At 34.5% G+C, this 12,501-nt stretch overlaps 1 protein-coding gene across 2 annotated transcripts in view; it reads left to right on the top strand.

Annotated features, from left to right (window-relative positions):
• Window positions 1-12,501, top strand: part of LOC149776322 (SWI/SNF-related matrix-associated actin-dependent regulator of chromatin subfamily D member 1-like) — a 135,194-nt gene that overhangs the window by 104,753 nt on the left and 17,940 nt on the right. For both annotated transcript variants that reach the window (XM_089942817.1, XM_089942816.1), the window contains 6 exons: window positions 3,078-3,137; window positions 5,450-5,569; window positions 7,830-7,931; window positions 8,655-8,816; window positions 11,038-11,135; window positions 12,430-12,484. In XM_089942817.1, the coding sequence (XP_089798943.1) occupies window positions 3,078-3,137; window positions 5,450-5,569; window positions 7,830-7,931; window positions 8,655-8,816; window positions 11,038-11,135; window positions 12,430-12,484 (597 nt within the window). The remainder of the gene's footprint in view (window positions 1-3,077; window positions 3,138-5,449; window positions 5,570-7,829; window positions 7,932-8,654; window positions 8,817-11,037; window positions 11,136-12,429; window positions 12,485-12,501) is intronic.

Below are 12,501 nucleotides of genomic sequence, written 5' to 3'. Positions count from 1 at the left end.
TTTTTTATCTGTGTTTAGAAGCCACTGATTTCACACCCACTACACTATGTAATATCCAGGTGTTAAGGTGTAACCTAGCTTAATACTGTAATTTGCTTTGGAATATTAAGGTAATTAATTTATAAAAGGTCATTTTACGGACAGATTCAGATTTAAAAGACCATGCAGTTGTCATAATGCCCAAATCTATTGAGTGTATACAGTGCACAATATTCAAAGATTAAATCAACATATGTCATTGAACTATGCTGAATGCAGTAAGGACCACAGTGGAAATGATTAAATGTTTATTCATTCACATATCCTTAATATATTTTATGTGATGGTGTATTGCAGTTTTAATTTGTACTATGTTGTTTTATAACCTCCACTGAATAAATCTTAATGCACATCAGCACCGAAATCAGATACCCTTGTCTATCAGAGATGGTAATACTTAACTGAGACCTTTTCATAACTCACATGTACAGTCATCATTCATTGTCATGAACTATAGAAACCTACAATTTGGTACAGAATATCAAACGGGGCCCTGAGTGGCCGAGTGGTCTAAAGCGCTCTCTGTCACGGATCACTGCCATCTCACCTCTGTCTGCGTGGGTTCGAGTCTCGGGCTCGGCAAATGTGGATATGTGAGAAAGCTTGCTGGTAGCTTCTCATGGGTCGGTGGTTCGTTCCGGGGTTTTCCCGGGTTCTTCCTCCACCATTAATACTGGCCGCGATGTATAGCCTATCTTGTGCTGAAAATGGCATTAAACCCTATAACAACAACAATAACAACAGAACATCAAAATATGGTTTGAAGGTATTCGGAAATGTGGGAACAGTATTTTATGAAAGATTTCCTACATGAGAGGGTAAATGCAACCCAGTTTTAGAATATGCAGACTACATGTAGACAATACAAGGAAAAGCTTGAAAGGAAAAAAAAAGCCACTTGTTGAAATTGAAATCTGTTTTCTCCAATCAGACTTTCTTGCAACATCATCAATGAGGGCCTTGTCAAATTAAACGTTATTGTTTGGCTTAATTGGAAATGCCTGTCATTTAAGTGTTTCATATTTTTTAGGTAGGAAGTTTGCTTATTGTCAGTTAATAATTAGGGTTTAAAATAGCAGATTTTTATAAAATGTTGTTGTTGGGTGAAATTCAGTTACATTGTTTTCTAAAAGCAAATACGAGTCACTATGTATCTAAATGAATAGAGAGAGAGAAAATGAGATGGTTGAACAGCAAATCTGGTACATCATCATTGTATCATGATGATGTACCAGATTTGCTATTCATTCATCTGGTACATGATGCAACAGATTTTGTTACATTTAATACCTGAGTATATTGAGAGGACACATTCCTGTTACATTCAATACCTGAGTATTGATGACCCATTTACTGTTACATTTAATACTTAAATATATTGATATGACACATTTACTGTTACATTTAATACTTAAATATATTGATATGACACATTTACTGTTAATTTAATACTTAAATATATTGATATGACACATTTACTGTTACATTTAATACTTAAATATATTGATATGACACATTTACTGTTACATTTAATACTTAAATATATTGATATGACACATTTACTGTTACATTTAATACTTAAATATATTGATATGACCCATTTACTGTTACATTTAATACTTAAATATATTGATATGACACATTTACTGCTAATTTAATAATTAAATATATTGATAAGACACATTTACTGTTACATTTAATACTTTATTTAGTATATTGATATGACACATTTACTGTTACATTTAATACTTTAATATATTAATATGACACATTTACTGTTACATTTAATACCTTAATATATTGATATGATACATTTACTGTTAATTTATACTTAAATATTTTGATATGACACATTTACTGTTACATTTAATACTTAATATATTGATATGACATATTTACTGTTACATTTAATACTTAATATATTGATATGACACATTTACTGTTACATTTAATACTTAATATATTGATATGACACATTTACTGTTACATTTAATACTCGAGTATATTGATAGCTTGTAATGTATTTTAACTTTTTATGCCTCCTTGAATGTTTTTATATTAAATTTCACACATCTGGCCAACATCTTAATTGTGGTGAAAAAAAATTAAATAATTAATATTGGACCTTACGTGAATAGAGGAGATGCAAAAATCTTTAAGTGACTTCTCCAAAACTGCTGAATAGAAATTGATCAAATTAGACATAAAGCAGCCAGTCATGAAATCCTTTCAAGTTTGTTTGAATGATTCCAATTAAAATCTGATAAAACCACTAAATAGAAAGCTTCTGGGCATGAAGATCTTTTATATTCTTTTTTGTACAGACCCGATTATATATGGCTACTAGTACTAAAAATAAAAAAATACAACAAACCTCCAAAACCAATAAATAGATTTTGACCAAACTTGACAGAAGGCATCCTGGCATGAAAACCGTTTATTGCCAAATTTTATAGAAAGTTTCCTATCTTGAATGCCATTGAGATTTATACAAAAAATGTCATTCTGCCATAAAATATGGCTGCTGTTACTGAAGTTCGAAGACATTTACATAACTGTATTACCCCCCCCAAAAAAAAAAAAAATATTGCTTTAAAGAATTTGAGCAATTTTGACATCAAGCATCCTGAATGTAAGGGCATTTCTGTATGGGACAAATTATGTTGAGTCTTTGTTGACATACAATCAGATATGAAGAAACAAAAGCTAGAAAAACCTTGATTCATTTGTTTCATAACATCATGGAATCAAAAGCACTGGAGAAATTGGAACAGAAAGCATTCTACTTATCCAGGTTTCTTGGCCAACATGCTCTTGCATTTGGCTATGAGGCAGGTGTGAACCAAGTGAGCAATCTTGGACTCACTTGAACCACTTGTTTATCTTATATTTTTAGAACTTAATTTTATTATATAGCTATTATAGTGCTGACATGCATATTTAACCCTATGCATACATATGTACAGCATTCTACATATTGTATAAACTGATTTGTTTTTCTATTAGATTTTTATGTCAGATTATGTTTTTTAACACAGGATGGAGAAGAGTCAGTGCCATCCTGGGAACTTCGAGTGGAAGGAAGACTGCTGGAAGATGTAAGCAAAGGACTGATATATTACATTATACTTGTCAACTTGTAACTGACCTATTGACAGATTGTAATTGACCCATTAACAACTTGTAGGGGCCCCGAGTGGGCAAGTGGTCTAAAACGCTCTCCATTATGGATCACTGCCATCTCACCTCTGTCTACATGGGTTTGAGTCTCGGATTCGGCAAATGTGGGTATGTGAGAAAGCTTGCCAGTAGCTTCTCATGGGTTGGTGGTTCTTTCCGGGGTTTTCCGGGTTCTTCCTCCACCATTAATACTGGCCACCATGTATAGCCTATCGTGTGCTGAAAAAAGTGTTAAACCCCACAACACCAACACCAGCAACTTGTATTTGAGCAATTGGCAACTTGTAATTGATCCAATGACAACTTATAATTGACCCATTGACAACTTGTAATTGAACTATTCACATCTTATAATTGACCAATTGACAATGTGTAATTGATCCATCAGCAACTTGTAATTGATCCATTAACCATTCAAAATTGATCCATTGACAGCTTGTAATTTACCAAACAATTACTGTGGGTTAGGTAACTCATTATCTGCAAAGTCCCATGGGATGCTGACTAATCCAGTTGTGAAGTAAATATGTAAAATTGCTAAGTCCTATCTGATTAACTACTAGGTCAGAATATCATCATCTCTTTTTTATGTGAGTTGAAGGGCTTTGCATCTCAGAAAGAGACTATGAGTTAATCACAGTAACCCTTCCCCAATTAGTACATTTTTGGTGGATGAATATCTCATTCCCAAATTGGTACATTTTTGGTGGATCAATATCTCATTCCCAAATTGGTACATTTTTGGTGGATCAATATCTCATTCCCAAATTGGTACATTTTTGGTGGATGAATATCTCATTCCCAAATTGGTACATTTTTGGTGGATCAATATCTCATTCCCAAATTGGTACATTTTTGGTGGATCAGTATCTCATTCCCAAATTGGTACATTTTTGGTGGATCAGTATCTCATTCCCAAATTGGTACATTTTTGGTGAGATGAATATCCCTCTCCTTCTGAATTTGTACATTTTTGGTGGATCAGTATCCCTCTCCTTCCCAGATTGGTACATTTTTAGTGGATGAATACCTTTTCCTCCCAAATTGGTACATTTTTTGCAGATAAATATCATTTTCCTCTTCAAAGTGGTACATTTTCGGTGGATAAATATTTCATTCCCAAAGCGGTGCATTTTTGGTGAGTTAATATCTCATTCCCAGATGTGTACATTTTTGGAGCATAAGTATCCCTCTCCTTCCCAGATTGGTACATTTTTGGTGAGATAATCTCTTTCCCAAATTTATACATATTTTGTGGATGAATACCTTTCCTGCCCAAATTTTTTGGCAGATAAATATCACTTTTCTTTTCAAAGTGGTTGTTGTTGTTGTTGTTGTGGGGTTTAACGCCATTTTTCAACACACAATAGGCTATACATGGCGGCCAGTATTAATGGTGGATAAAGAACCCGGGAAAACCCCGGAAAGAACCACCGACCCACGAGAAGCTACTGGCAAGCTTTCTCACATACCAACATTGGCTGAATCCAAGACTCGAACCCACGCAGACAGAGGTGAGATGGCAGTGATCCGTAACGGAGAGCGCTTTAGACCACTCGGCCACTCGGGGCCCCCTTTTCAAAGTGGTACATTTCTAGTGGATGGATATCTTCTTCCCAGACTGGTACATTTTTGGCTTATATTGCTATTTTTGATAATACAAACTGTTTTGATGTCCATTAGTTATTATGACATGAGTAACTACTTTTTACTTGACTGCAGTTTAAAATGCTACTTTACATCTGAGGACTATTTTGAGCATGTGACAGTTAGAGCATCTAGAGTTGCATGCATGTCATCACGTTCTGCATAAATCCTGTTTTATAGCTTTGTGTGCAATAAAAACAAGGAAATTGCAGTCCGACGGTTGTCTTTCTGTCTGTATTTCTGTATATAGATTCAGTCCAGAATAAATACTGATGGATCAGACTTTAATTGCATTGGGAAGGTTTATGCCTTTACATGACAGAAGAGGCTACAATTTTATTGTAAATAAAAATAATTTAAAAAATGTAAAATTTTAAATTTCTTGTACTTTTGGACAATGTTGCCTTGGAAATTATGATAATCTTTAGGTATTCTCCAAAGTTCCAAAAATAGGTCCATTCATCGTTTTTTTTTTAAAAAAGAACAAATAAATCAGTGTATTTCTTTTGTACAATAATTTTGAAATCAAATTGGACATAGTTTTGTTTGGAACATTCCCAATGGTGTTTTTTGTTTGTTTTAGTCGTTCACAGCCAAGTTGAGTGATACAAGCAAAATGAAGAGGAAGTTCTCATCCTTCTTCAAGAGCCTGGTCATTGAACTGGATAAGGACTTGTATGGGCCTGACAACCATCTGGTGGAGGTTAGTAACATCCTCATTCTTCCCTTTGTGTTGTAACAAGATACAGTGAAGACTCTATATAAACGATTTTCAAGAAAATGAAATATTTGTTCTTAAGTATGTAAAGTGTCTCTGAAGATTTCTAGTACATGTAATCAAGCCTGTGTATAATGACCACTCAGAAGGGAATACAGAAATGATTTTTATTGGCAGGTGGTTTCAGTGTATAGGTAAAATTTTATGATTTATATTTAAAAAGGGCCTATGGAGGATGGTACTTGTACACTGGTGTCCATTATATGCTAGTTGTCACTGTGACAAGATTGCTATATGTAAGCTAGTGTATTGTTCTCAATAACGTGACTCTTTATAGATCCATCTCATATTTTTTCTTTGAAATTTTTGAAAACATTTGAATGATCTCTTCTTATTCCTGTGAGCTTTTCTTAACATCAAGTATAAACTGCACACAATCTTTACAATATTTGTAGCCACTTAACAGTACAAAATTTCAAGTCATCCATGCAACTTTAAAAACGTGGGGGTGGATATTTTACATACTCTGTCCATGTCTGTATATGAATGTAATATGTTCCAACACTGCTGAACTTGATACATGAAATAAAGATGTCAAAATTTGGGGAAATTTCTACAAGGTACCCATCAATTCTAATGATTGGTTACCAGAGTACCCGGTCAAAGAGAAATTGTATTAAATGTGAACCTGAACTGCTTTGTTGTAGGTTAACACATGCCAACCTCCAAGAGAGGCATAAACGTAATTATTAGTAAAATAAGTGCCAAAAAAGTGTAATCTGAGCATAAAAAGAGCAATCTGTATTTACATACTATAATTACAGAAAACTGTATGCAAAAGGTACATATTTATTGTATTTAATGTACATTTATTTTGGCTACTTGCCTGGATCTGCATTTACAATTTTTGTCACAAATCAGCTAAATCCATGTGTATTAGTAGTAGACACAAATGAAATTGATAAATTACACTGGTCTACAGCCAAATGCCTCCAAAATAAATGTAGTCAAACTTGAATAATTCTGGGTCATTGAGAACAAAAATGATGCTTAAAATTGTTGATTGGTTTTAGTTTTAAAGATATGATACTGCGTCAGTATATACAACCTTTAACTTGGGAATGGCAGTGGATAAATTAGTTATAAAGGGAATGGATTCCAATTTAAAAAAGAAATGACTGAAATACTTTTTTGACTAGAACTATGAATAAATCTAAGCCTGGGTTTGGACAGTACTTGCTTTTGAGGCAAAACAATGAATGATGCAACCTGAAGCTGGTATTGCATCATACATAGTATGAATTACATCATGTTATTCCTTGAAGTCATGGATGATGAAATCATAACTAAGCTGACATCACTCTGCTGGACAAATTGCCCTATATCAGTTCCAGAAATCATACATTGTTTTTCTCTCTCATTTGTCAGTGTGTGAAGACACACTATTTAGTCATATGCAGCAAAAAGTGCTTTTGGGAACAAAAATAAGTTCTTTTTTATTCCCATTAGACTGGAGTCTTTTACATGTAAAACGTTTGCTGAGTGTGGATTTGTGCACGATCTTTGGTTTCACTCAAAAAGTCATTATTAAAATTTGAACAAGGCATTACCTTTACCAGTTCCACAAAATCTCACCAAAGTTTAGATTGTCATATCTTACCTACATGGTGAGATTGTATTTTTGACCTGTCTATTCTCTTTTACCAAATCTAGGCTGTATTACCAATTATAATTAAAAACTATGGTTTCCTAAAATTGTTAACAGCTCAAAGCCAATGTTCTTTTCAGGTAATTTTTTCATGTAAGGGGGGCAACTCGGATAGTGGTAAACGAGCTGTTAGAGTAGTTATCTCCCATGCGTATTCTGTTGTGGATATTATTTGAAACCAACAGTAGAACATTCTTTTAAATTAGGAAATTGCCACAGTAATTCCTTAAATAATGTTTCAGTTGTTAAAATAAATTCTCTAATGGCATATAAGGGGAAAAAGTTAAAAGAACAAAAAAGGATATAAATAAAAAATTAAGTTTATTGAGTATGAGCAGCCTGTTTATAGTAGCAGAAATGACCATGAATGACAATATCACTGTTGTTCCATCTGATCTATATAATTTCATATCAGTTTAACCCTGGAAACCATCTTTGTTTTTAGAGCCTTGATTTCTCTACAACAATAGAATGCATATCAGTCTGTAGCATCTTAACCAGATGTTGGGAATCAACATACTCTCTTTCTCATTGTAGTGGCATCGTACGCCCAGCACCCAGGAGACAGATGGCTTTCAAGTGAAGAGACCAGGGGACCAGAATGTACGATGTACAGTCTTGCTGATGCTGGATTATCAGGTTGAATTTTGGGTTGTTTCAATAGAGCCTTCCCTCCTATCTTTTATTTATATTTTTTGTAACAAAACGTTGACTATATTGTAAGGTTTCTGCCATTTTACCTTCTCTTTTACGTTGTTAAAGTATTTTATATCTTTCCCACTAACTTCCGTATTACAGGTATTCGTGTTTATTTGTACCAGGAAGGGTTAATTTTCTGAAGATTTTAGAGGTGTTTCTTTCCCAATTTTTAAAACTGCCTTAAGTTTCTATGTTTGCTTGGCACTATTGACCAGGATGGTGCTTTGGTGATGCTAAACCCAATAATATGTACACATTTCTACATGCACAACATTATGTGATGTGATGGTTGTACAGCTCTGTCATTATAACAGGCTTTGTTGTAATACAGTTCTATGTATAATGCAGTACCACTATGGACCCTGTCGCCAAAGGCATAATGTATTACATGTGTTTCAAGGAAAAAAGCATGAAAATTAGTTTTAAATCTTTATTTTAATTTAAAAATTCGATCATTTAAAAAAATTTGATAATTCCCGCTGTACCTTACAGTAGAGCCACCATTGTGGCCATCTGGAAAATCATGCCATTACTACTCTTCTTCATATCAACATGGAATTTTTCCCATATTTATTTAGATATTTAGTTGGTTCTGAACGAAAATAGCTCTCATTCCTTGTATTCATGATTGATAACCTGTTGCTGTTAAATTCTTTTTTTCAGCCCCCTCAGTTCAAACTGGACCCACGTCTTGCCAGATTGCTGGGTGTGCACACGCAGACACGTCCTGTCATCATCAATGCACTTTGGCAGTACGTCAAAACCAATAAACTTCAGGATCCTAATGAGAGAGAATACATTAATTGTGACAAGTATCTGGAGCAGGTAAATAAGCCTTGTAGAAATGTCACCAAAAGCTTGATTTTGTAGTCACAATCTGGTCCTAAACATGTATTTTGCAAACCTGGCTTCAAGACCCTTAGGGTGTATTGTGTGTCTATGTATCAGTCATGTATCTGGCTTCAAGACCCTTAGGGTGTATTGTGTGTCTCTATCAGTCATGTATCTGGCTTAAAAAAAACCTTAGGGTGTATTGTGTGTCTATGTATCAGTCATGTATCTGGCTTCAAGACCCTTAGGGTGTATTGTGTGTCTCTATCAGTCATGTATCTGGCTTCTAGACCCTTAGGGTTTATTGTATCTCTATCAGTCATGTGTCTGGCTTCAAGACCCTTAGAGTGTATTGTGTGTCTCTATCAGTCATGTATCTGGCTTCAAGACCTTTAGGGTGTATTGTTGTGTCCCAGTATCAATCATTTATCTGGCTTCAAGACCCTTAGGGTGTATTGTGTGTCTCTGTATCAGTTATTTATCTGGCTTCAAGACCCTTAGGGTGTATTGTGTGTCTCTGTATCAATCATTTATCTGGCTTCAAGACCCTTAGGGTGTATCATGTGTCTCTGTATCAGTCATGTATCTGGCTTCAAGACCCTTAGGGTGTATGTGTGTCTCTGTATCAGTCATGTATCTGGCTTCAAGACCCTTAGGGTGTATTGTATCTCTATCAGTCATGTGTCTGGCTTCAAGACCCTTAGGGTGTATAGTGTGTCTCTGTATCAGTCATGTATCTGGTTTCAAGACCCTTAGGGTGTATTGTGTGTCTCTGTATCAGTCATGTTTCTGGTTTCAAGACTCTTAGGCTGTATTGTGTGTCTCTGTATCAGTCACGTATCCAGCTTCAAGACCCTTAGGGTGTATTGTGTGTCTCTATATCAGTCATTTATCTGGCTTCAAGACCCTTAGGGTGTATTGTGTGTCTCTTTATCAGTCATTTATCTGGCTTCAAGACCCTTAGGGTGTATTGTGTGTCTCTCTATCAGTCATATCTCTGGCTTCAAGACCCTTAGGGTGTATTGTGTGTTTCTATCAGTCATGTATCTGGCTTCAAGACCCTTAGAGTGTATTGTGTGTCTCTGTATCAGTCATGTATCTGGCTTCAAGACCCTTAGGGTGTATTGTGTGTCTCTGTATCAGTCATGTATCTGGCTTCAAGACCCTTAGGGTGTATTGTTTGTCTCTGTATCAGTCATGTATCTGGCTTCAGGACCCTTAGAGTGTATTGTGTGTCTCTGTATCAGTCATGTATCTGGCTTCAAGACCCTTAGTTTGTATTGTGTGTCTCTGTATCAGTCATGTATCTGGCTTCAAGACCCTTAGGGTGTATTGTGTGTCTCTGTATCAGTCATATATCTTGGATTTTATCCCTAAACTCCACCTATTCTTCACTTGCTGCCAGTCAGTTTTTGTATATTGGAAATATGATCTTGTTACTAGACAGTTTTGGTCTGGGCCGTGTGCAGACTGTTGTTTAGTGACCTCATTTGTGTTATAGCTAAGAGATGATCTGGTTTGTCTTTATTATTTTTTATCCAGAATGCATGAAATTTTAACTATTAACTAAACATTTTTATCTGATAAGTGATAAAATTCAATAATAATAATTAATATCAAACGGTTGGTTCTGTTGAAATGCTATGATAAAAAATACGAATAATCATCATTAAGTTCATTGATTCTTGCCTCCACAGTTGCACCTTAATTACTAAACAGGGGTCCCCAGTAGTCTAAAGCACTCACTATTACAGATCATCTGCCATCTCGCCAATATGCAAAATTAGAATCAAGTGCATAGTGTAGAATGAACCTATATTGGGGCTAGATTTCATCAAAAGTATGGACTGAGCTTTGGAGTGCTGAATCTGGTTGCCTTAAATTCCAGTCATAACTTGAAGACCTATGTTAGTTAAATTGGGGTCTACTCTCAAAAAAGATACCTATAAATCAAGGTCTGTACTGTTTGTCAGAAATCAAATAGAATTATTGAGCTGCTCTCACTGATGTCTGGGTGTTAAAATGGCCAATTTGTCTTTAATTTCCATGAACACTTTATAGCTAAAATATTTAAATGTATTAAACAACATTTTGTGTATATGCTGTTTGAAATTGTATTTGATATATAGATAAATTCAGTAATCACTTGCGTCATGATCACCTACATTTGTTTAAGCAAATTTCTATATTCAGTCATATTGTTTCATATTTTTAGATATTTGAATGCAAGAGGATGAAGTTTGCGGAGATTCCTGGGAAATTACACAACCTTCTAATGCCACCGGACCCAATTGTCATCAATCACATCATCACGTAAGTCAGACCCATATGCAAACCTGTGTAGCAGATGTGTGCATGTAACAGGACAGAATTTTTTAAAATTATTTTATCGTGTCTCAACATATATGGTAAATACGGTAATGTTTATTTCCAGGATTATTCACCCTAGATTCAAAACTACCCTTCATTATGTTGATGGTTTTGAGTTCAGACTTTATAGACATCACAGGGACACCTTGCTTGTTGATGAATAAAATGGGCTAGCATTAGTGTAAGGAAAACTGCAAATTATGTTAATGACAGTTTTACCATTCTCCATGAAATGAGTTTGTAATTTTTAGTTTAAACAAAAAAAGTATAAATTTCAGGGCTGTAGATGTGGTTAGAGCATCCGCCTCGGATGTGGGAGGTCATATGTGTCAGGATAATGTTACTGGGTGGCACATCATGCTACATGTCTGCGACATGATGCCCCAGTGCTAGACATCATTTTACACTGCCTCACTGCAGACATGGTAGCGATATGGCTTAAAAATTGTTAATGCTATGTTAAAAGTCCAAATCTCTTACTCAGAGCTGTAGATAAGAATGTAATAAATGGAGAATTTTTTGAGAAACAAATGCTCAAACTTGAAATACCAGATGGATATTAATCATAAAAACATGAATCATTCCCTTTCAAATGGTTTAGTGACTAGACTGATTCAGGGTGCATTCAGTTATATAGCTCTGTTTGAGTGCAAGTTCTCACAGCAATAGAGTACACATTTGAAACATACAGAGTAGTTTGTGTGATCAATTGCAGTTATAAAACATGGTCAGTGTTCGCATTGAGATCAGTATGTTGACATGTTTGGATTAAATGTTAAAATAAAATTGCTTTGGATAAGTCAAATGCATTACAAAAAATATATTTGTGCAATTTTAGTTCATTATTCTGCAAGAAATACGCAAGTACATTGTTTGTCTACTCTAGAGCATTAGAGCTTAATAAATAGTAATACCTTTAATTGCCTTTTTAATAAATAGGAATACCTTTAATTGCCTTTTTAATAAATAGGAATATTTTTAATTGCCTTTTTGATAAATAGGAATACCTTTAATTGCCTTTTTAAAGAATAAGAAATACCTTTAATTGCCTTTTTAATAAATAGGAATACCTTTATTTGCCTTTTTAAAAAATAGTAATACCTTTAATTGCCTTTTTAATAAATAGGAAATACCTTTAAATGCCTTTTTAATAAATAGGAATACCTTTAATGGCCTTTTTAATAAATAGTAATACCTTTAATTGTCTTTTTAATAATATTAAGATCATTTTTTTCAGTGTTGAGGGGCCTGATGCTAGAAAGACGGCTTGTTATGACATCGATGTTGAAGTCGTAAGTAGATATAGATC

This window comes from Sinohyriopsis cumingii, chromosome 18 (genome assembly GCF_028554795.1).
Source record: "Sinohyriopsis cumingii isolate HCF-2022 chromosome 18, ASM2855479v2, whole genome shotgun sequence".
NCBI lineage: Eukaryota > Metazoa > Mollusca > Bivalvia > Unionida > Unionidae > Sinohyriopsis > Sinohyriopsis cumingii.
Note: the sequence above shows the minus strand (reverse complement) of the source record. Positions and strands in the feature narration are given on the sequence as shown.